Below are 25,098 nucleotides of genomic sequence, written 5' to 3'. Positions count from 1 at the left end.
AGAATAAAAAGGATAGGAAGTAGAAATGGAGGGAAGGACGAGAAAAAGAAGAGTGAGAAGACATTGAAAGAAGGGACAAGGACATGGATAACAAGAAGAGGAACAACAAGAGAAAGAGGAAGAGGAGGAAGAAAGACAAGAAGACAGAGGATTTTTACAAATGGGAACAACAACAAGAGAAAGTAGAGCAAGAAAGAAATGAGAAATATAATATGAAAAAAGATAAGAAAAGAGGAGGAAAGCACAGGAAAAACAAGTATTTGTGTTTATGACTCAGACATCAACATATAGTTTATGTAGAAAATTTAAATTGATTTTCTCTTGAGTTTATACTGAAAAGTCTCACATGTTTTTTTCAAGTGTCTAATCCTTACAGCACCCTGATCCCCTGACGGTGTGCTGCAGGTTCCAGCCACTGGATGGCGCCCTCTCTTCGACGTTTCCTGTATTGACACACACACCCGCATGCTGTGACAGTGGCTCAGTGGACAGCTCTGGACCCTCAGGGGCCCTGAAGCCTCCCACCTCAACCACGTCAGTGTCTTCTTATTACCTGCAGATGTGATCATGCACCAAAGTATCAAATGAGGCGTAAACTATAATCATGATGTCACCTTCACAAGTATATCACATCTTAGTCTTAATAATAGTTTAAAGTGATTTTCTACCACCTTCCCTTTGTAGTGAAAAGCTCATTGAGATTTGTCGGACATCTCTGAAGCACTGAGTTTCATGTGTTGGGTCCAAACGTGTTAAAAGTATTCCCCCCCCCCCCCCCCCCCCCCCCCCCCCCGCTCGAGCCCTGTGAGCCTCACCTGTCCATCACTCTTTGCAGGAATGCAGAGCCGACCCAGGATCAGTCAGAAGCCTGAGCTCCTCTCACCAGGACCTCAGCTCTGAATGTGAACGTCGTCCTAATCCTCAGACGCAGCCTCGAGTCCACAGGAGCCCAGAGCTTCATCCCCTCCACTGCTCCATCCTCTTCAAACACACCTGCCACCATCTCAATGAGCTTTTTTCAGACCAGACGAGAGATAGTTTGCGATAGAGGGATGATGGGGATCTTTTTCATGTGCTGTGTGTCCCCCCCCCCCCCCCCCTCGGAGCACCACAGATTACTTTTCTTTTATAGCCTGAAAACTATTTCAGTGTTGTGCTACTTTTTCTCTGCAGCAGCTTGAGTCAGAACGTGTGTCTCAAAGAAATTTAAATGAAATAATACAAAATGCTGTCTATTATCACACAGATTATTGATTTTGTTAAGTTGTTATTGAAGTTGTTTGTTTTGTTTTATTGTTTACCATCTGTATATTCTGCCTTTATCACAGTTTTGATATTTTACCCGTTGATGGATCGCAGCAGACGGAGCTGCTGTTACTGTGATGAGTGACAAACCAGTCAGAACCAAAACCAGTAAGAAAGTTCATCTTTGTCTCTTAAATCACAGTTTGCACGACACATTTCAAGTTGTGGTTTTAAAACTAAGCTGTCTGCACCACGTCCACACAGACACGACTTCTCCTGCAGAGTTTCTGAGACGCTGGACGTCGTTGGACGAGTCTTCAGGAGACGGAGCAGGTATGTAAACAGCGTGTGAAAGAGAACTTCTTCCATCTGCACGTTCTCCCCCTGGAGGAACTTTAAATGCATGTAAATCTCTTCCCAATGGCTGAAGTGGGACATTTCAGGTGCTTGACGAACCACAGGAGATCCCGTGTATTTATTCTGTCCTTTGTCTCCGGGCTGAAATAATCCAGCGCTCGCATTCAAGTGTTCAGACGACTGTTGGTTTCATTTCCTCCAGACTCCCTGAGTGACTTCCCCTCACGTGCAGCTCACTCTAATCCCCCCAATTATTTTCATGACAAGAAGATTTAGAGCAAGTGTTTCATCCACCTGACAAAACACTCGTCTGTTCTCGAGCTGCTGCTGTTCCTCATCACAGGGAGAAGAACCAGTTTGTGTTGTACAGATGGAAGTGGAACAGGTTTGACTCTTTATCTCACAGCTGCACTTGTTGCACTGATTTTGGCCATTTTTCTCTGATTTAGTGTAATTTTTCATCTCTTATTGGTCATTTTATCTCCTTTATGTCATTTTGAAGCATCTTTTGTGGCATTTAACTTCTCTTTTTGGACATTTTGTGTCTCCTTTTGGTCATAATAGTTTTATATTTGGTCCTGTTGTGTCTAGTTTTGGTAGTTTGGTCTATTTTAATAGTCTTTTTGGTCATTTTCTCATCATTCCATCGTATTGTGGTCGTTTTGTGTGTTCACCTTGTGGTAGTGTGTCTCTTTGGTATCTTCCTGTCAGATTTGTGTTTGGTATATTTCAGTAGTACTTTTGCATTTCTGTTTGGACATTTTAAAGCATCTTTTCAGACATTGCATAGAGGCTTTGTCTCATACCGGATCTCTCGGGCCCCTGCTCCTGTTGAGTTATCTGTGTGTTGATGAAAATCGCACAATTCAGAAGAGTCAGTTCAGTTTTAATGAATAAAAAATCTGCAGCATCGTGTGTGTTCTAAAAGAATCCAGCAAATGAAACAAGACACAAATCCAGATACTTCATAAATCACAGAGATCAGACATTGACATGAAGTAATAATATCTGATTTCCTATCAAATAGATTTTTCCGTTTATAATTGCAGCTGCATGTTGATCTATAATAATGACCGGTAATGGATTACATGTTGAGAGTAACTGGTGGGGGGGGGGGGGGGGGTCCCAGGCTGTAAATCACAGTGGATGCTCAGTGTGTCTGTGCTGCTGGTGATAAGAGTTGAGCTGTATTGAAGCCGGATGGATGCAGAGATCAAAGTGGGCAGTCAGGGCCTCGGAAAAAAAAAATCCCACAAATCGTGCTCTCCAGATAAAAACCTGATGCTGCCAGCAGCCGGAGGGCCCCCCCCACACACACACACACACACCCCCGAATAACAACCGGTTAGTGGTGTAGGAGTTTTACAATCAGAGAAATCAGAGGGGAGGGGGTGGGGGGGGGGTTCGTATTTTGGGAAAGAGCTGAAGTTTCTTTGAATATCTCTGTAGCTATTTCCTGTTGGTGATGATATGTGGACACCAAATAATCCCCCCCCCCCCCCCCCTAAATATCCTTATTTATTTAGGGGACAGATATTTATGAGTGTTTGTGATTTGGTGCAGATCCAAATGTTCCCGTGGAGTCACAGTCCTGGTTGACCACACTGCTCAGTATCAGACCTACGCTAACTGTGGACTGTCAGTAATATTCTCTCACGACCTGCCAATCACCATCAGCATCAGAATGAGTTGGACCTTCCTCAGATAGCGTCATTGATTTGCTTCTATCTCCCTCGGCCACGCCGCAGCATCGAGCTGCCTCCACTATGGATCTGCAGCTGGAATAATAACGGGAACGTCGCCTCATCTGGATATGACTTTTATTCAAAAACTCAATTCTCCTCGGCCACGGAGAAAAGAAAACGTGTCACATCTCAGCAGACGAGGCTGTGGACGAATCAAACAACTCAACAGGGCGGATTTCTAATGAGTTAACCCCCCCCCCCCCCTGATTTAACGTTGAGTCTGTCGTCGTATGAATCTGCAGCCGCTCTATTAATTTCCCCAGTTTGACTTTTCCCGGTGCAGGTGCTTGGATTCACAGCCTTTATCTGCTCCTCTTAATGTCACATGTAACCAAAGGGCTGCAGAAATGTCAGGCGCCCACACACACAGACACACACACACAGACACACACAGAAACAGAGACACACACACACCTTCCCCTTTTCTTTGACAAAATAATGCATGAAATCTTTGGCTTTGCCGCAAAACAATTTCCTCTCTATTGAGCATCGCTGTGACCTTTGACCTTTAACACAAACATGCAAATATGCCCATGATCACCGTGGTTGTAGTCGACTCTATTTACTCTCCATACTCTGTCTCTCGTGGCATTTAAACATAGAAATAAGAAAATAGAAAATAAAATGACCATATATTCCATCTGGGAACATCACGTCCTGCATCTTTAATTATTCATCTAATTCAGATTCAAGTATTATTTTATGTGTAGAAATGCGGATTTGTAAAAAATACATTACTCAAATAAAATGCTGAATTACGAGTAATAAGAGTTAAACCTCAGTAAAATTATAAGCAGATAAAAAGAAATAAAGGTCTCTAAATCTGTTTCTGTATTTAAAATGTTAAAAAAAACGAATTTATGAGGTTTTATCTGATAAAGGAACTAATAATTACATTTGACTGTAAATTAATAATTTGTCTCAAAACATGTTATGTCGGTAAAAATTAAAAAAACTTTATAATAATGGAATAATTTATAATAGAATAAAAACATTCATATCAAACGTTCAGCAGCAGTAACTCAATTTATTTATGAAATCAGACAACGACAGTTTACTGTGAGAACACAAGACCAATAGAGTAATTCTACTTGAATACTGTGATAAATCACTATGACTAATAAACCAGGGTTTGTGATAAACAACACAAAAGGATGAGACGCACAAATCTGAGAAGCACAAAAAATGTAGAAAAAACACACCGTATCTGCCAAACATGTTTTTATACACTTGCAGTTTATAGTTTTGTCTTTACTTAACAATACAAGGCAAATAATTAAATATCTAATTATAATTTGAATTAATGAAACAATAAAATCAGTCCTTTCCTGGTCCACAGGATTTAAAAAGGAACCGTTACCATGCGTCACTTCTCGATATGATGAAAATTACAGATAAGATACGACTCTTCAAACAAAAGCTTTGCGTCCAAAATCCTTCTGAAGTGTTTTTTATGCGGCGCACAGAGTTCAAACTGAGCGGATGGACTCCAGGGACTCAACTGGAAATAATCTAACAGAGCCATCTCCGAGGAAACAACCGTCCCCCGTGTGTCGCCTCGTTCTCCCCACGTCTCTAAAATGGCAATGTGTCCAGGAATAACTTATCTATGACGGCGGGCGGCGGCACCAGATCCTCCAGCTTCAGGTAGAAAATCCTCTGCAGCCCTGGATGCACAGAGTGCGCAGCTCGGGCAGCTTCTGTAAAAGTCTGGACAAATGGTTGGACCAGGAGTCTGAAGCTCCGTCTGCACACAAGCCTCCGTCCTTCAGGCACTTGACCACGTTGCTCTGCAGCTCCTCCACTCTCTTCGGCTCCTTTAGTCCGTGTCTCTCTGCAGGTCCATAAATCACAAAGAACCTATTAGATTGTTTATCGATCGATCAACTGTGGCCAATTCCAAATCTCTAAATCCTATAAAGTAACAGGCTGAACCTGAACGCAACATGAGGGGACGAGTTTGAGTGAAAAACAACAAAGTGTGTGAGCATGAATTGAGTGTGTCTGAGTCTCACCGGTGACCAGCGCCAGGCTGCATATGCAGGAGAAGGTGGAGACGTCCAGGTTCATCCTCTGCAGGTTGGAGGAGAATTCCACGATGCTGTCGATCCACTCCCCGAAGCCCCGGAGGCACTGGAGCCGGTGCCACACCGAGCCATCGCAGAAGATCAGCTTCCCCTCCTCAGGGCTGGATCTGAAACGTGGGTGAAATTGAAACGTAAAACGGGGCAGAACATAAATCACACTTATATGCACAAGACGGGGGGGAAAAGAAACCTGTCATCCATGTGGGATCATATCAAAAGAAGAGTGTAGCCTCAAATTTCAGGCCCTATGATTTAAAAGTCCTCTTAATAAATCTAAAGAGAAGTGATAGAAGTCAGGACCTGGTGTGATATCAGCTTCTCTACCTGTATGAGAGGCGTAACACAAAGAGCTCCAGGAAAGCCGAGTAGAAGAGCAGGTCCTGGTCGTGTTTGGGCAGAGCGGTGAAGCCAGGCACCTTCTGGGCCCACCCCCGAATCACCTCCATGGACGTGGTCAGGAGGTCGTAGAACTGCCGGACGTGCTGCGCCTCATCTCCCACGGGACTCCCGGGACTTTCCCTGAACTGCATCATGGGAAACGTCACCAATCAGAGCTGTGTTCTGTGTTTCAGGTTAACAGTGGAGCAGTTATCGTCACCTCTTACTTTGGAGTAGTCGAGATGAGAGGGTGGAGGGTTCGACTCCACATGTGCCCTGGTGAGGGCGCTCAGGAGGCTGCTGACGGGGGAGTCTGTGAGGCCTTTGGGTTTGGAGGGCAGGCGACCTCTCCGACCTTTCAGACCGTCGGTCCTCACCACTGCAGAGCACGTGGGGAAACAGACGTGATGAATAGGGTTTGGATCATAGACTGAACATAAAGAGGTTTGGAGGTGTGTCTCTTTACCTTCTTTGACCATCCCCACCGTGAGGCACTTCTGGAAGCGACAGTACTGGCACCGGTTCCTCCTGCGTTTGTCCACCGGGCAGCTTTTGGCCGCCAGACACACGTACTTGGCCTTTTTCTGCACTGTGCGCTTCATGAAGACAGGAGGAGAATCAGTCAGAGGACAAAACCTGCTCTTGACCTCAATGTGATCATGTGTGAAACCATCTGAGAACCGTGGCTGACATCTCAAAGGGGTTTTACGGCACCAAAGTGAGCCTGGGTGAGATGTTCTGATCTGGAGAACCCTCTTGGAAGGGTTCTCCAGATAAGAACCTACCCCGGTTCCACACACGGATCTTTAAACGGTCCTTTTAAAACCGACAGCAGCGCTCTGGCTCCTGTGGGCCGTGCGAGGCAGGATAAGGCATTCAGCTGGCGGACAGGGCAGTCTGGGTAAATACAGGGTCGTGGACATTCATAATTTGGAGAATCGCAGGGGGGAATCTCCTCAGAGACAAGGGGGGGGGGGGGGGGGGGGGCTGTTTTTATTCAGGGCACGTCAAAGGCCATTTTCATGCAGGACATTTGCCCCTGTGTCAAGGGATCAGAACGTGCGTTTGAAGTGTAATCACCAATTTAGCAGGTCTCAGAGGGATTTTTATATTACAGCCTATTACTAGAAATTAGGGTTTTATCAGGCGACAGTGAGACCATGTGGAAAAAAGATTACATCAGTGCTTTTGTTAAAGAATGGTCTAATCTTCAAAAGAACCAAATTAAATCCAATAAAATCTTAATTTCTGACAACTGCATTAATCTGTTTATAATGTTAATGCAAATTTAAAGGTTCCTGTTTTATTTGTGTGAGTCTGCTGCAGTTTTTAATGCATCTTTAAGTGAAACACAAACCTTGAAGAATCCCTTGCAGCCCTCGCAGGTGCGCACTCCGTAGTGCTGGCACGCTGCGTTGTCCCCGCACACCGCGCACAGCCCCTCCGCGCTCAGGGGTCCGCGGCCGGGCGCACACGACCCCTGGTAGTCCATGAAGGGGTGCGTGTGGGCGAGCTGCAGCGGGTGAGGAAACCCCACCGCGGGCTGCTTCCCCGGGCCGGCGGAGCCCAAACCCCCGGGACCGTCCAGCGGCTGGTGCGCGTCCAGGTTCATGGACACGTGGAGGGATCCGTCGAACTTCATCTGGCAGGCGGACACACTCTGCCCGCTGTGCTGCGCGTGTTTCAGAGAGAACAAGGAGAACCGGCACAGCGCGTTCTTCCTGTGCGCCGCCGCCGCCAAATAGTCCTGACGAAAAGTGTACAGAGAAGCGGAGTCGTCCCAGATGTGGCCCGCTGGGGTCTGGAAGCCGGGCGTGATGGGGGTGTGCGGGGAGGGAGACCGGTAGTAGTAAACCGAGCCCGGGGAGGAGAGCAGCTCGTCGGGCTGGTGCGAGGGATGTGGAGTGGGCTGATAGCGCGGACACCCGTGCGCATCCTCCACCTTTACGCACGGCAGCTCCGCCTGAACCGGCATCTGGAAGAGGCACGGGGGCTTCACGTCGTACCCGGAGCTGTACGAGTCCGCCAGGGGGCCGAAGCTGGGACCCGAGGAACCAGCGGAGATCTCGCTGTTGGTGAGGTCCATGCTGAACTTGACAAACTCCGGGGTGAGGAAGTCGCAGCTGCGCTCCCCGGCTCCGCTCTGGGAAGCCGGGCTGGCTCCGGGTGGAGAGGAGCCGCACTGGGTCTGCACGCACGGCATGGTGGTCTCTGCACACCAGGAGGCACAAGTGGGAGAAGGAACTGGTTTCACTGCGAAATACAACCTGTTGCATTCAGGAGTTTGAGTTATTTAACTTAAAAGCTGATTAAAATCTAACAATATGTCGAAAAACACTTTTGTCTTTGTCACACAAATTATTATAAAACATTTAATTTAAAACTAGTTTCAAGACTGTTCTTTTCCGCAGTTTTAAAGATCAGCATGCATAAATAATTTAATGTCATTATTTATTACCAGAAGACTTGAAACGTCTTATCTTTCAGAGGAGATTGTTTCCTGCAGGATTTGATTTCTGGAAACAAAATAAAAAACCACACCAGAGCGTCACTTGCAGGATTTAGACGCAACTGAAGCTGTTATTATGATAAATGAATAATCAGAAAGTACCTTAAAGCTCCGTCCAGTGCAGCAGAGCGGTGATGAATAATCCCATCTCTCCTCTGGAGCTGGACGTGTTAAACTCCCTCTTCCCTGCTCCAGCGCTCTGCTGCAGACTCACACCCACAATGTGCTTTTGTTTACGCGCACCGTGTGCCAAACCCCGTTACGCACAAGCCACAGAGGGGTGGAGTGTGCGCCATTGACTGGTCCGGGCACAGAAAGGAGTCCATGTAATTAGGAAATAATGCTTGTGACCCACTTCCCCGCAGTTTGCGTCATAGTTATGGTATTTTATTGCCGTTTAATAACGTGTAAATCTACTAAATCATGTTGTGTAAGGATGTGTGTTGTGTTATTAACTGATAAGAATCAGATTCATCTTTTCTTTTATCTTTGGTAGAAATCAGCGTCATTCTGCAGCATTTGAGAATGTCAGATTGTTTCACGCTGCTCGGCCTCTGGGCTCAGACGAGTGAAAGGTCTCAGTGTCTCTGAGTCGAGAGACATGGGTGTCTCTTACTGGTCGTTTTAAAGTGTCATTATAGTTGTGTGGTTTTATGTTTTTGTGGTTGTGTATTTTAATCATCTTCTTCATCTCTTCCTAGTATTTCTTTTTCTTTGAGGTCGTTTAATCTCCATATTTTGTGTCTTTGTAGTTGATTCATGTGACCTTAGAGGTATTACTGATCTCTTTGTGGTTGTTGTGTTTTGTGGTGATTCTGGTTGTTTTGTGTTTCCAGGGTCATCGAGCATTTGTGATATTTTTGCATCTCTTTCTTTGGGTGCTGTTGACGTCCCTGTTGATTTTTCTTTGGTCTTTTTCTGTGTCTTCAGCGTCATTTTGCATTGTTTGTGTCCATTTTGTGTCTCTTTGGGTTGATTTGTTTCATTGTACATCTTGTTTTTGGGTCATTTAGCATCTTTGTAGTTGTTTTGTGTTGTAGTCCAAGTTATTCTGTCTCTTTGTGGTCATTCAGCATCTGTCTGTAGTTATTTTGTGTAACTCAGTAGTTTTAATATTTTTTTGTAGTGTGTGTGTGATTTTACAGGTCAGACTTGGAGTAAAATCCTTTTGGCTTGTGTCCATCAGATCGCTCATTAATCCAACCATGACCGAGACAAGCAAACGACAGCTGGTGGCCCCTCAACCTTTATGATTATCCTGGAGGAGGAGGAGGAGGAGGAGGAGGAGGAGGAGGAGGAGGAGGATTGAGATGGAGGAAGGAAGAGGAGCAGGATGGAGGTGGAGGAGAATGGGGAGGGGGATCGAGCTGGAGGAGCAGGATGGAGATCTAAGAGCTAGTCATAGATTTTAGGAAAGTGAAGGGAGCGCTTAAACCAAGTATCATCCATGGGGAGGAAGTCCAACTTGTGGACACCTACAAATATCTAGGCACAGTATTTGATAACCAGCTTAAATTCCATACAAATACAGAGGTAATTGTTAAAAAGGGACAACAAAGAGTTCACCTGTTGAGAATGCTGAACTCTTTCAGTGTCTCTAAAGTTATTTTGAGAATTTTTTACCAATCTTTCATTGAGAGTCTTTTAACTTTTTCCTTTATATGCTGGACTAACAGTCTGTCAGTTAAAGACATGAATAGTTTAAATAAAATTGTGAAGATCTGCTCTAAGATCACTGGCATCCAGCTCAAGAGCATAAGTTCATTGTGGAACAAACAAGCAGTCCAGAAAGCCAAATGCATTATCAGTCAGCCTGACCATGTCCTCAGTAAAGAATTTAAACTAATGCCTTCAGGGCGGCGCTACTGTTCAATCAGGACAAGAACAATGAGGTACTCCCACTCTTTTATCCCTGCAACCATCAGGTTACTAAATGATGACAAAAGTAAGGAGTAGGTGGAGAGCACACCAGTGTTGCTGGGTGTTTCCGGGGGCAGGGTGGTTGTTACTGACGGGCTGAAATGAATTGTGAGTTAAATGTGTGTGTTGGACTGCCTTTGATATATGTTTTTGTCTACCTCCTATTGCTATTTATTGTATTTATTAAGTAATATATTATGTGAGACTGGAAACTGTGAACGAAATTGCCCATTTTGGGATAAATAAAGTTTTCTAATCTAATCTAATCTAATCTAAGAGGAGGAGTAGGGAAGAGCATGGAGGAGGACAGGAAGGAGGAGAGGTAATGGAGGGAGGAAGAGGTGAAGAGGTAGGATGGAGGTGGGGGAGGAAGAGGATGAAGGAAGGGTAAAGAGGAGGAAGATTGAGGGAGGAGGAGTAGGGAAGAGGATGGAGGAGGACAGGAAGGAGATGGAGGAGGATAGGGGATGGAGGGAGGAGCAAAGGGAGGATGGAGGAGAACAGGGAGCCGGAGAGGTGATGGAGGGAGGAAGACGTGGAGAGCTAGGATGGAGGTGGGGAAGGAAGAGGATGAAGGAAGGAGAAGGAGGAGGAAGATGGAGGAAGGAGGAGGAGGAAGATGGAGGGAGGAAGACGTGGAGAGCTAGGATGGAGGTGGGGAAGGAAGAGGATGAAGGAAGGAGAAGGAGGAGGAAGAAGGAGGAGGAAGGAGGAGGAGGAAGATGGAGGGAGGAGGAGGAAGGAGAAGGAAGGAGGAGGAAGAAGAAGGAGGTAGATGGAGGAAGGAGAAGGAAGAAGAAGGAGGAAGAATGATGGAGGAGGAGGAAGTAGAAGGAAGAAGAAGGAGAGGGAAGATGGAGGAGGAAGAAGGAAGAACACCACCATTGTGCAACCCTGCCCTCCCATTACGTCGCCTCGAACACGATTGGACGAGCTCGCCCCAGCGCTGCCCCCTGATTGGCTGCGGGCGGCGCCACTCCCCCGGGTGTGCACTTCCTGGTTGTGGCTGTCAGAAGCAGAGAACGTTAGATCAACAGCTGATGTCGCGAGTCCTGCTCAGCTTCACCTCCACAAACCTGTAAGTGACGCTTCCCGAGCGACTTCCGCCCGTTTCCCGTCGCAGTGTGACCGTGTGTCTGTTCCGAGGTTTAACCGGAGAGAAGCCGGAAGTGTGAGAGTTGATGTTTGTGACGTAGCGACCATTCCGTGTCAGGGAAGGACACGAGAGGTGACCGAGAACTCTCAGGTCCTCCATCGCTTCCTGTCCGGGGGGTGTTTCCTCTCGTGAAGCGCGTATTCCTGTTAGCACGCAGCTAATCCACTGTAACAACACGGTGCTAACACACAACACGGTGCGAACACACAACACGGTGCGAACACACAACACGTCCACACGGGTCGCGTGCACGCTGCTGGGAACACTGGTCTCACGCTAATCTGCTCCCACAGAGGAGAACACAGTAGAAACACTGTACATGTGGAGGTTGATGTTCGAGCAGCTTCCTCTGTGATGGAGGAAGAGGAGGGTGAAGGAGGGGCACCTCAGCTTCATCATGAGGAAGAGAAGGGTGTAGGAGGGGCAACCCACCTTCCTCATGAGGAAGAGGAGGTTGAAGGAGGGGCATCCCACCTTCCTCATGAGGAAGAGGAGGGTGAAGGAGGGGCACCCCACCTTCCTCATGAGGAAGAGGAGGTTGAAGGAGGGGCATCCCACCTTCCTCATGAGGAAGAGGAGGGTGAAGGAGGGGCACCCCAGCTTCCTCATGAGGAAGAGGTGGGTGAAGGAGGGGCACCCCAGCTTCGTCATGAGGAAGAGGAGTTGTTTATGTTAACAGTTAGAGACAGCCCCAGTGGTTGATCCTCCTGAACTGCAGCCGTCAGCAGATTCCTGTCACCAGGTTGCTCGGGGCTAATTATTGTCATATTTGGCCTTTGCAGGGTTTGGTAATGAGCAGCCGGTGAAAGGGTGTGAGGCCTGTGGCAGAGTGTGTTTGTGTTGTGTTGTGTTGTGTTGTGTTGTGTACATGAGGACAATGCACAGGCTCCGGAGTCCAGAGGTTTCCAGATGTAGACGAGAAACAGGAATAATATGCTTAAATGTGACCTGATTTAAGATCGGAAACGTCCCTAATGCCACACTGAGGAGATTCAGCAGCAAATCAAATAGAAGAGGAAACGTTAAAGTATGAAAAGGACGTAGAAATACTCTAATACAATGAGAAATACAGCCAGAAAATACTGAGGCTATGTACATAATACACACCTTTCATATTATCTGTAGAGAAATACAGATGAGTAGAGGAGATATTAGAATAAACTCTTCTAAGTATATAGATATATTTAGTTATTTAAATCTACATTTAAAGAACCTGAAACTTATATATTTTCTGGTAGTTTTAAGTGACATTGTACAATTTTAAATTGGTCAGTAATGTGCAGATGTTTGGTGCAAATCTTTCCTGTTCTGACGTCTGTGTAATAATTATTCAGACCAAACTGCTTGTTGACATTTGGACCATCTGTGGCTGAGTTGAACAGTGAGTCTGCCTCAGTGTGGGTCGACTCTCTGGATCCTTACACATGCATCACTGTGCAAATGCAGATATTTGGGGCGTGTCTCCTGGGGGGGGGGGGGGGGCCATGTCCCTCAGCCTCAACCTGGTGTCATGTTCCTCTTTTTACGCAACACAGGCTCATATAGAGACGCTGTAACTGGTGCTTATGCTAAACTGGGAATACACTTTTCAGATTTTTATTTGCGTCGAGTTGCAGAATCTGATCGAATGAGTTGAAGCTGTAAGTTTCTCTGTTTTCAGTCATAGTCTTTATATTAGATTAACTGCATTTTAAACAATCAGCGGATTGTTCAATCAAGTCATTTTTAAGAATATATAATTTGGTCTATAAATCTGTTTTAAATAAAAGGTCAGAATAGTTTTATAAAGTCAGAAATTAAGTCTTTTTACTGTAAATCAACTTTCATACTGATGAGCTGCAACAAGAGAAAGTTTGTTTGTCCAAATAACCAATTAAATGAGTTGTTAATTGATCACGTCTCAATCGGCTAATTGATTAATCAGCTCTAACTGTGATACTTCCTGCAGGGACTCTCTGCAGGAACATTTCAAAGTGTCCTTATGTGAAAACTAAATGTCATCTGTGTAATTAGTCATTTATCACCGACTCTTAATGCGTCGCACACTCAGTTAATTATCAAAGCGTAGACGCCTTCATCAACAATCCTCCTCAGTATCGAGTCATCTGTCATTTATTGATTTCCACCAATCGAAGTGTCTGATCATGTAGTGTTTTTAATGTCAAATCTGAAAACAAACGAGCGTGGTGAGTTTCCAGAGGGACGGAGGTGTCCTCATCTTTATTTACTACTTTAAAAACTTAATAAGGACAGGACAGGGACACAGGTGGAAGCTGCAGCTGTGTAGTGAAGTTGTGTAACAGGTTATAAGTTTGTCTCTAAGTTCTGAGAGTTGTCAGGTGATATAATCTGACACCAGCTTCCTGTCGGCATCGTCCCCATGCGAATCTTTGTTATGGTGTTGCAGCGTCTTAGATCCTCCCCCCCCCCCCCCCCCTCCGCTCACACTCGACTCCCTCTCTTTAACTTGCCTGCTTCACCTAACAAGTCAGAGCCTTCTAACCCGGGTGTCCCCGCTCTGTCTCCTCTCTGCACTCCACTCCGGCAGCGCCCACCATGGCGTTCAGGAAGACTCTGAAGCGGACGGCGATCATCGGCGGGGGGGCGGCCGCCACCTTCTTTGGCCTCTCGCAGTTAATCGAGTACAGGAAGATGAAGGTAAGATGGAGGAAGCCGCCCTGGAGCTTGTGTGATCATTCCACCACATCTTTGCCTGTTTTTCTTCTTGCATGAATTCAGTTTGCAAGAGTTCAGTTGTGGGTTCATGAATCCTGGCTGTGCCCTTCCTGATTCCACGAGGGAGGAGCTGCCTCTCACCACAAGTCCGCTCTAGTTTTTGGAATGTGTTTGCTTTTGACCTGAAGGTTTCTGTTCTTTTCTTTATTTGTATTATTCTTTACAGAATGCTGTGCACGAGGCCACGTGCACTGGGTCCTGATCTGCTTAGAAACAATGAATAACATCAAACTCAATGTATTTTCTCCTCAGGTTTTATTGAATTCAAATGATTTTTCTTCTACTTTCAAGTCCGACGAGTTTGTCTTGATCATCAAACTTTTAATTGGAGAGGTGGGGGGGGGGTTGAACAAACAGTCAAAGGTTGAGTCAGTGTGGAAAACACTGAGGCTACCATAGCTTAGCATCGTAGCTCTGGCTGAAAGTCACCGGCGACTCTAAAGCTCACGTCCTAAATTACATCCTGTGTTGTTCTCTGAAACTCTTTTACTTTATGATAAAAACTCCGGTGATTGGAGAACAACAGGTCGAGTGTTAGTCGAGGGGTTGAAGTCGAGGTCTGTAGTTAGAAACCCAGCGTTTGTCTTCGGGTCGAGTCTCCAAACCGAGCCACGGATCATCTTCATTATAAATAACCGCCCAGCAGCTGTTCTTCCCCTGACCTCTGACCTCACGCAGGCCTGTTTTTAGAACCTGCCGCTCCACTACATGCCAGACTCTATTTGACTGTACAACCTAATGTGAACTCTGTTTTGTGTCCCGGCGCGATAATGTCTTCTCTTGTCCACCGTCGTTCCCTCCACCAAAGCATGGATTGGTAAGCAAAGAAGTCGACCCTGATGAAATCTAATTATTTCACAATAGTTGATAATCATGCATGCGCCTGATCCCAGTGATTGCAATGCTGCTGAGAGGAATGTCCGTCTTGTCTCCTGTAGCGAAGGCTTCTGGCTTGAGGAAGTTTGCAAGGCAGCGGCCGATTGGCTATTAGCATGGGCTTTGCTGTGCCGTTCAATGTCCTAACCTGATTACTGGGGGGTGGGGGGGCATGCTGGGGCTTAATTCTGTGGAGATGTTTGTGTGTATGCATCATCCAAAAATTGACAATGATTATATCATCTCCTTGTTTGCGGCGGCGGAGCCTCAATTACAAACGCCTGCGGCCATTTGCAAGTCAAATCTCCGCGTTCGCCTCAAAGCAATCAATCAATCAGCTGGAAAATGAATAAATATCTCATCACAGGTGTGATTCACGTCCTCGTAGCGGAGGAGCTGTGTGTTCCCCTCGTAGCTGTGATTATATCTGTAAAGTGAATTGTCCTGATAGTCAGACAATGGGTTTTAATGAAGTCCACGGACTGGAGTCGGATTGGCTCGGTGGGTCTGAGATGCGCTTGCTGCAGCAGCAGGTAGAAGTCTCCTGTAGCACCATCTGCTTTGCTTCTAACCACAATGTGTTTTTATTGTTTGTAGCAACACTTGTGAAGTGAAGGGAACAACCAGATATCATAAGCACAGTTATTTCCTCACACTCGGCGAAGAACAGCTTCAGAAAATCAGTTTGAGATTGAATATTTAAACGTAAAAGGATAAATCAGCAAAGTTATCAAACCCTTAGTGAATGTAAACGAGGTTTAATGATACAGTTAAAAAAGAAAACACAAATATAACAGTTGAATTAGGAAATTAAACCATTAAGCTTCTCTTTATTGTTAAATCTGTGAAAGTTTCATATCAGCCGATTCCTGATTGATTGATAAATTGATCGACTCTAACTTCAGATACAGACGATATGATAACTTATATTTTTCCGGCTGCTCTTCACTCATCGTGAAACCAGTGGATGTATTTCCAGTCGTTATGGTTGTGTCCACACATCCTGTCCCATCCATTACAACCGGATGCATCCTCACACTGATGACATCATGATTCAGAATGATGCATCGGCCCATCTCACCGTCCAGTGCATGCTGTGTGCTTCTAATGTTTCAAACTGCAAGTGTTGCTATATCTAAGATGTTTAAATAGATCTCAACATAGAAACTAACATAGAACTCTATTAACCTTGAAGTTGTGCGAGGTTGTGTGCGAGGTTGTGTGCTCATTGTGCGTCTGATGTGTCCCGAGCAGACTCGGATGTCCCACGTGGCGGCGGAGGCCGAGCTGAAGGCGCCCTTCGCCCACGAGCTGCCCTCCCGGCAGGCGCAGCTGGCGGCGCTGCAGACCACCGAGGAGTTTGACGTGCTGGTGATCGGAGGAGGGGCCACGGGGGCAGGATGTGCCTTAGACGCTGTCACGCGCAGTAAGCTCACCGTCGGCTGCTCCGTCTGCTTTACACTGCCACCCCCCCCCCCCCCCCCCCCCCCAGGGACCAGACAGGTTTCGAGTCTGTAGTTGTCCTCGTGGAGGGAGAGGCCGGGCGGCTGGTGACGGTTTATACTGGTCTCGCTTGGAAGAGCAAAGGTCGTCACTGGAAATACACCTAATGGTTTGATAGTTCCACACTAACACAGATTATAGTACTGGGAGTTATGATATCCTCCCTCTCCCCTGTTTAGCTTGATGCACATTTATCTCAGCACATAAAACATTTGTGTATCAGTGAAGCTTCTCTCGTTCTTCTCCTCGACTTAGACAAGTTCTGCTCGGTTGATATAAATAACTAAGATTTATAACAAGTAGAAACTTTATTCTGAAGTGCAGTGACTCATCTCACACGATGCTCCTCAGACCTGAAGACCGCCCTGGTGGAGAGGAACGACTTCTCCGCTGGGACGAGCAGCCGCAGCACCAAGCTGATCCACGGGGGCGTCCGCTACCTGCAGAAGGCCATCATGCAGCTGGACTACGAGCAGGTTCCTCTTCCTCTTCTCACTTCTCCTCTTCATCCTCGCCTTGTTGCCGCTGTTGCTTCATCTCATTTCTTGTGTCTCTTCAGTACATGATGGTGAAAGAGGCCCTTCATGAGCGAGCCAACCTCCTGGAGATCGCCCCTCACCTGTCGGCTCCACTACCCATCATGCTCCCTGTTTACAAGTGAGTGTCAGACTCTGGTAGAAGGTTCCAGTCTTATTGTTCACTCACTATTAGCTTCAGGGGCAATGTGAGTCTCTAACCTGCCCAAGGACATTTCATCTGTGCCCTGACCAGCTGAGGATTATACAACCCCCCCCTCTACTTAGTGGACGACTCACTTTACCTCCTGAGTCCACAGCATGAATATAAGTGAGCTCAGGACACGAGGACAAACAGTTGAAGTCTTCAAACGATGTCTCAAAGAGTGAATGTTCCTTCCCAAGGTGGTGGCAGCTGCCTTACTACTGGGCGGGGATCAAGATGTACGACCTGGTGGCCGGGATCCACTGCCTGAAGAGCAGCTACGTCCTCACCAAGACCAAGGCCCTGGAGCACTTCCCCATGCTGAAGAAGGACAAGCTGGTGGGAGCCATCGTCTACTACGACGGTGAGTCCCCGGCTCCGTGTGTGTTCACATGACACGAGCGTGTTTGGAGAGTAAATCCAACAGGAAGGCGTCGGCTTTGTTTCCTGTAAACACCGAGAGGAGGTCAGAGCTGCTGCTTCTCTGCTTTTCACTGGTTTCTCTTCTCACTGCCGACGACTGGAAATGAACAGATGATTTTTAAAATGGAGCTAAATGTTCTTTTTAAATAAAGTATCCCTGTAGCCAGGTTTCAAATGCCAAGAAGTAAAATGAATAACACCCGAACTAAAAAGACCAGTGTTCAAGAGGGGCAAATGTTTTTCTTTTTGATTTGACCTTTACTTTTTGTGGGAAAACTCAGTGGACAAAAAACATCTGACTTTAAAAGTGCCAACCTGAAAAATGTAATTCCTAAAAAGAGTGAATAACGGGTCCTGTTAAAGAAAGTGAAAGATCACAGAGCTCCCTCTGATGTGAATCCTGCCTGAGGCGTCCACATGTCCACTGGTCCCTGACAGAACGTGTTGACAGGCCGGTGGGACGCCCGCTCCGCCCCCGGGCCAGTAAAGGTTGCATGTTCGCCGGGTGGGTGCGGAGCAGAATCCTACATATGCTGAGTGTCCAGCTGAGTGTGAGGAGATCCCCCCCCCCCCCGGGCATCGTCTCCTCACCGCCACTGTAAAGAACAACTGTGTCTGCGGGTGATGTCTGTGTCTCTGTGTGTGTGTGTGTGTGTGTGTGTGTGTGTGTGTGTGTGTGTGTGTGTGTGTGTGTGTGTGTGTGTGTGTGTGTGTGTGTGTGTGTGTGTGTGTGTGTGTCGTCTCACAACAGACACAGCTTGTTGTTTAGATTTGAGGATTTTACTGTTTATTGTATCTCACAGTTAAGAACAGCCGATTAGAGGAGAGCCAGGCTGATGTGGATTTTACTGATCTCTGATATTTTGGACGATGTATAAACAACAAATCCTCAGATGTTGTTTGTTATTGAGGTTTGAAATTTTACATTTTAACCTCGAAGTCAGAACTAAATTAAGAAACAGAAATACACCGCTACAACCAAATATTGTGTTATTTTTAAATGTACCTTTTCTGCATTTAAATTCCAACTGGATGTTTTTATCTCAGTAATAAGTGGATTTGCTGCCGGCTGGACAAACGGGAGAGAGCATTTCCTTGGTGTGAGGCAGCACATGTTTGATTTCCTCCTCCAGCGCCACCTGCTCTGAGGGGCAGACGGGGCCGGGCTGGTGGAGGCTGGTGGAGGGCTGGTGGAGGGCTGGTGGAGGGCTGGTGGAGGGCTGGTGGAGGGCTGGTGGAGGCTGGTGGAGGGCTGGTGGAGGGCTGGTGGAGGGCTGGTGGAGGGTTGGTGGAGGGCTGGTGGAGGGCTGGTGGAGGGCTGGGGCGTCTTTTCTCCAATTATGCCGTCTGGAACAATCACGCCCGTGACATTTGGAAATCTGACCTTCTCTCCTGGCGGTGAGCGGCGGCGGCGGTCGGGCCGGAGGAGCAGCAGCCACTTTCTCCTGCTGTCTTGGTTACCGCCACCAGCCGCAGCATCTTTTATTCTCATACACGGGGGGGGGGGGGTGAGCACTCTGAGTGAGCTGCTGCAGCGTGGTCTGGTGGTTCAGTGTCGGTGCATTACTGAGGTGTTTCTAATATTCTGACCCCTGAGGTAGAAACACCTTTTAAAGAAACACCTTTAATATCACGCGGTCTGGACTGAATCATTCTTTATTATCAAACTAAGACTGAACTAATATGATCCTTTGTTTATTAATCAGAAACTCAATCCCCCCCCCCCTCTTGTCCGTCCCCTGCAGGGCAGCACAACGACGCCCGGATGAACCTGGCCATCGCCCTCAGCGCTGTTCGCTACGGCGGCGCCATCGCCAACTACACGGAGGTGGTTCACCTGCTGAAGACAAAAGACGAGGAGACCGGCAAGGAGCGGGTGAGCGGCGCCCGCTGCAGGGACGTCATCACCGGTGAGGCGGGGCCGAGGTTTCCCTGAGGCACCAGTTAATAAAATAATAATCGTATTCGTAGGAAGTGAATCGTCTTCTCGGCTTCTACTTTTTATTGTTAGATATAATAAAGATTTATGATGCCGTTTGAATTTAGAGGCAAAGGTCAACGAGAGCTGCCGTTAACCACGATATGTTTTTACATCTTATTTGAATTGTCCGTCTTATCGACAGGAAATGAATTTGACGTGAGGGCGAAGTGTGTGATCAACGCCACCGGCCCGTTCACCGACTCCGTGAGGAAGATGGACAACCAGGAGACCATGAACATCTGTCAGCCCAGTGCCGGCGTCCACATCGTCATCCCCGGCTACTACAGGTGACATTCATCTTTATTTGAGTTCCCTTCTTTTCCAGTGCACATTATTCCAGTGTGTTCTCATTTCTCTGTGTAAACGCCGAGCCGGATAAACTGTTATGTGACCTATACTCACACGCACAGAACGACGCTCTCTGGTTAAGACAGAGCGGCACGATAGAGTGGTTCTGTTGGTAGTTGAGGTTTTTTAAAGTTCAGCGAAGCTTATTGAGCGAAACCCGAGGGAGAGCGAGCCCTTTGAGCGGCGGCAGAAATGGCAACCACCTAATTCTCTCGTCTTCCTCCTACTGCGATCTGCCACCCCCCCCCCACACCTCTTCCTCCTTCCTCCTCTCTAACTCCTCAATTTGATCATCTCCTCATTGCCTCCCTGTTTGTTTTCCCTGTCTTCAAAGCTTCACCTGACACATTCAGTAAATTAGATATTATAACCACAACCTGCTGCCACTTATCATTTTATTTTCGTGATGAATCCGACAGTCCCGACAACATGGGTCTGCTCGATCCGGCCACAAGCGACGGACGGGTCATCTTCTTCCTGCCGTGGGAGAAGGTGACCATCGCCGGCACCACCGACAGCCCCACCAGCGTGACGGCTCACCCGATCCCGGGGGAGGACGACATCAACTTCATCCTGAACGAGGTCCGCAACTACCTCAGCCCGGACGTAGAAGGTACCAGGCTTCCTCTCTCTAAGTCCCTGTCCTTGTTTTTAAGAAGAAGAAGAAGACGTTTCTGAGTCTAGTAGAGGAACGATGACTCTGTAACATTCCCTCTGGTGACTGTGTGTTTGTGTTGTTGTGTTGTTGTGTCGCAGTGCGGCGAGGTGACGTGTTGGCAGCGTGGAGCGGCATCCGTCCCCTGGTGACCGACCCCAACTCCAAAGACACTCAGTCCATCTGCAGGAACCACATCGTCAGCATCAGCGACAGCGGCCTGGTCACCATCGCCGGTCAGTTTGAAGGTTGGATCATATTCTTCTTTTACTTGAAACCTTTTGATGTTAACGCCCGGCGTCCGTCCTCGTCCAGGTGGGAAGTGGACAACCTACAGGTCCATGGCCGAGGAGACACTGGACGCTGCCATCAAATCTCACGGCCTCTCGGCTGAACCCTGCAAGACGGTGGGTCTGATGCTGGAGGGCGCGAAGGGCTGGACGCCGACGCTCTACATCCGCCTGGTGCAGGACTACGGCCTGGAGCAGGAGGTGAGACCAGGGGAGTTCAACCTCCGAGGCCAGAGGAGTTCAGAGATGACGTGAAGGTTTAATCTAAACTATAAAGTCAGAGAGTAAAGCCCCAGAGAACGACTGATTCTGTGCAGCCACAACATTTCATGAGAACCCTTCAAGGTGACCTAGGTTCAGGTGTTTGTCTCTGTACAGCCAGTAAGATGCTGTTCACGGTTTCTGCTCCACATGAAATAGTTTCAGTCTTTTCGCCGAAATATCTTCATCAGGATTCAACCTTTAAAAAGACGGGAACTATTTCTTTAACAGCAGCAGCAGCGCCGCCGAGAACAGTTGTGACTTCCTGAAACATTTTCATCGCAGTGAGGTGTAGAGAGAGGAGACCTTTAACTACCTACTGTACACACACACACACACACACACACACACACACACACACACACACACACACACACAGACACACACACACACACACACACAGACACACACACACACACACACACACACAGACACACACAGGTTCATCTGCAAACAAGCCTGTAAGAGACAGTCACTCTCTTCCTCAGCAGCCGTGGATCTGACATTAAAGCCGCTGCTGTAACAACGCTGACATTTCTTCTACACAAAAGACTGGACACACACACACACACACACGTGGAGACGCTCTGTTCGCTGAGCAGTGTATCACCGGCATCAGGTCGGGACGCATCGATTTACATCAGCTACACGCCATCTCTCCAATAATTGGCCTGAGCGTTTTCATTAAAGCCAGTAGGACATTGTTTCATGAGGAAAAAGTGCCAGAGCGTCTTCAGAGCACTTACTGCTCATTAGAGGCTTCCGGCCGCGGCTCTGGAATATTCCTCAAAGGTCACTGTTGATATTTGGACAACGTTTGCCCTTTGAACATGATCGGCAAGCCCCCGCGATCTGAATAGCAAAGAGCGCTCTCGTGTTCTGTAACACATGACGCGGCACCGGCGAGGTGGCGCTAACGTTTATCGCCCGGCTCCGAGGAGCTGGAATCGACCCTGTGACACGAAGGACACGTGTTGTTTAACATGTGACTTTAGGGTCGTGGGAAGTAAATAAACTTAAAGACAACAAATCAAATCTCAAATAATCCGACACAGAGTCAATATTGTGTCTTAATTTCTAACAGGTATTTCTCTATTTTCATTGTGTTTCAAGTATTTTATTATTTCTCCCCTCCACTGACTATTTAATTCCTCGTCTCCTTCTTTCATCTCCTCTCCTCTGGGCTCAGGTCGCTCAGCACTTGGCCGCCACGTACGGAGGGAAAGCGTTCGACGTGGCCAAGATGGCTCAGGTCACAGGGCAGCGATGGCCGATCGTGGGCAAGCGCCTGGTGTCCGAGTTCCCGTACATCGAGAGCGAGGTGAAGTGAGACGCAGTGGAAACGCCTCAGTTGTGTCTCCCAGCTTCTTATCTCATCCGTGTGTGTGTGTGTGTGTGTGTGTGTGTGTGTGTGTGTGTGTGTGTGTGTGTGTTCTTCCTCAGGTGCTGTACGCCATCAAGGAGTACGCCTGCACCGCCATCGACGTCATCGCCCGGCGGACGCGACTCGGCTTCCTGAACGTGCAGGCGGCCGACGAGGCGCTGCCACGCATCGTCCAGATCATGGCCAAGGAGCTGAGCTGGAGTCAGGAGAGGACCACGGTGTGTGTCCTCTGAAGGTTCATCTGTCACCAGGTGAGACACAGTGAAGAGGAAACACTCACTCTCTCTCTCTCTGTGTGTGAACATCAGGCTGAACTGGAAGCAGCCAAGAAGTTCCTGTACCAGGAGATGGGCTACAGGTCTCGATCTGAGCAGCTGACCAGGACGTCCGAGATCAACCTGGACTACCAGGAAGTCGTCAGGTCAGGAGATGCTGATTGGTTCAGACCAGGTCGACCTCTGTGACCTCTGTGACCTCTGTGCCAATAACACGTGTTTGTTTGACAGATACAAGAAACGCTTCCACAAGTTTGACAAAGAGAGTCGAGGATTCATCACCACGGTCGACGTCCAGCAGGTCTTAGGAGTAAGCATTCCTTCTCTCTCTCTTTCTGTCTCCCTCTTTCTTTCTCTCTCTTTGTGTCTTTCTTTCCTCACACGTCTTCCTGATCTATTATTGATCCTCCTTTTTTTCCCCTCTTCTCTAAAGAGCATCAACGTTCACATCGACGAAAACGCACTTCATGAAATCCTCAACGAGGTCGACGTCAACAAGAACGGACAAATAGAGATAGACGAGTTCCTGCAGGTACGTGACAGATGCTGAGTCATATGTTATAATTATTATATTTAATTGATCCTGAGGCAGATGGAAATCTCCATTTTGACTATTTCAGTGTGTTTCCAATAGAAATAATGATCCCTGCAGGTCTGAGTCCTCAGAGAAAGTGAATGTCAGTTTGGATTCAGTCACAAACATCTTCTGCTTCATCGGTTGTTTCCAGGAGAAATCCACATGAGGCAGGAATGTTTTGAATTAAGGAGGATTCGGCTCAAAGTGAAGAAAATGACTTGTCACACTGCAAACGGACAAAAAATGTCATTCAATAATTTGCAGCTTGAACAGCTTCTGCAGAAATCTGGATTCAAATCCTGAAATTCAGCTTTTTATACACCAAGTATTAGTTTTCATAAATAGATATTAGCTCTCACGCAGCAGTAAAACCCCCACCATGTCTTCAGTCGTGTGTTTTCAGTGGTGTTCCTCGTGTTCCTCGCTGCCTCGCTCCCTCTGGTCTGGAGTTGTGGTTAAAAAACAAAGTGTCCAGCAGAGACGTGAAGGTGTGAAGTGTGACTCACAGGTTGGAGCTGATGAGCCTAATGAGAGAGGAGTTATTGTCTAATGAGGCCTGAAGTGCGTCCGCTGCTAAATCACTTCCTCACAGAGTCGTCAGGCTGGAGCTCGGTGACAGGAGGGGGGGGGGGGTTAGTCCTCGTTAGTGGACAAGTCTTTTCCCAGAAATCAGCTGGAGTCAAAATACCTTAGAATACAAACAGATCTTTATTAAATTCAGGTTGTGTGTTTTTGTTTCTGCCTGGGTTTTATTCCGACTGGCTGTGGACGACTTAGGGACGACAAGCAGGTAGTGAAGTGCCGGGGGGGGGGGGGGGGGGGGTCGGCAACCTCCTGAGTCGACAATCATATTAACAACAAAGATACACAACTTTCCTCAACACTTTAAAACTGACAAAACTAAAAACGGATCCAACAAGTGTTAAAGCTGCACGAGGTGACTTCACATGTTGCTGTCATCAAATCCCATGAAAAGACCAAATCAATACATATATAAATATGTATCAAGTATAATTTATTTATCTCTGCAGCTGAAAACATCACCAATACATTTTCTTTATATTATTTAAGTCCAGAATTGTAGTTTCAGTTAAAACAGAATGTATTTATTTATTTACAGATCTGATGGAGGCAAATAAATAAGATAAATAAATGTTCTAAAATCATTTTAAATGATTCAATTCAATTTGTAAGATTAGAGACAACTGTTAGAAAAATACACACAATCGACACGTGTTTGTTCCTTTCATGGGTTTTGCTCGACAATAAGAGAAAATCAGAACAAGGTGAATACCACACACGAGTCACACGCCTGGTTCAGCTTTGACACGTGAAGAACACGGCTGGTGCTGGTTTCACACGTGACGGTGGTCGGACGCCTCTGGAGTCTGTGGGGATTTCACACAAGTGTCGTACTGGTAATTATTTCCTGCCAGTGTGACAAGTTAACCCCCCCCCCCCCCCGCTCTGTGCTGCAGCTGATGAGCGCCGTGAAGAAGGGCCAAGTGTCGGACAGCCGGCTCGCCATCCTGATGAAGACGGCGGAGGAGACGCTGGATAAGAGGGGCCCGGTGTCGGTGGACCGCAGCGGGGGCGGAGTCTGAGCACGCCGGCTTCAAGGGACGCAAAGGAGAAGGTGGTAATGACGACAACAACAACAACAACAACAACA

At 47.2% G+C, this 25,098-nt stretch overlaps 2 protein-coding genes across 2 annotated transcripts; one reads left to right on the top strand and one right to left on the bottom strand.

Annotated features, from left to right (window-relative positions):
• The first annotated feature begins 1,094 nt into the window (after positions 1-1,094).
• gpd2 (glycerol-3-phosphate dehydrogenase 2 (mitochondrial)) lies at positions 1,095-25,098 on the top strand. Its single transcript, XM_053417511.1, has 18 exons — positions 1,095-1,413; positions 1,510-1,578; positions 13,946-14,055; positions 16,264-16,435; positions 16,864-16,988; positions 17,072-17,169; positions 17,433-17,596; positions 19,401-19,565; positions 19,779-19,923; positions 20,404-20,597; positions 20,741-20,875; positions 20,955-21,130; positions 22,380-22,511; positions 22,634-22,792; positions 22,883-22,995; positions 23,081-23,159; positions 23,283-23,381; positions 24,905-25,098. Exons 1-18 carry the CDS (start codon positions 1,383-1,385, stop codon positions 25,028-25,030), a joined length of 2,292 nt encoding a protein of 763 aa, XP_053273486.1. The 5' UTR covers positions 1,095-1,382; the 3' UTR covers positions 25,031-25,098.
• LOC128431249 (nuclear receptor subfamily 4 group A member 2-like) lies at positions 4,862-8,015 on the bottom strand. The gene is made up of 6 exons (XM_053417513.1): positions 7,170-8,015; positions 6,279-6,408; positions 6,040-6,191; positions 5,759-5,958; positions 5,363-5,541; positions 4,862-5,181 (listed from the first exon to the last, which is right to left on the bottom strand). Exons 1-6 carry the CDS (start codon positions 8,013-8,015, stop codon positions 4,991-4,993), a joined length of 1,698 nt encoding a protein of 565 aa, XP_053273488.1. The 3' UTR covers positions 4,862-4,990.

The sequence above is a fragment of the Pleuronectes platessa genome, chromosome 24, assembly GCF_947347685.1.
Source record: "Pleuronectes platessa chromosome 24, fPlePla1.1, whole genome shotgun sequence".
In the NCBI taxonomy this organism is placed as follows: domain Eukaryota; kingdom Metazoa; phylum Chordata; class Actinopteri; order Pleuronectiformes; family Pleuronectidae; genus Pleuronectes; species Pleuronectes platessa.
The sequence above is the reverse complement of the archived record's forward strand: the minus strand, read 5'-3'. Positions and strand labels throughout refer to the sequence as shown.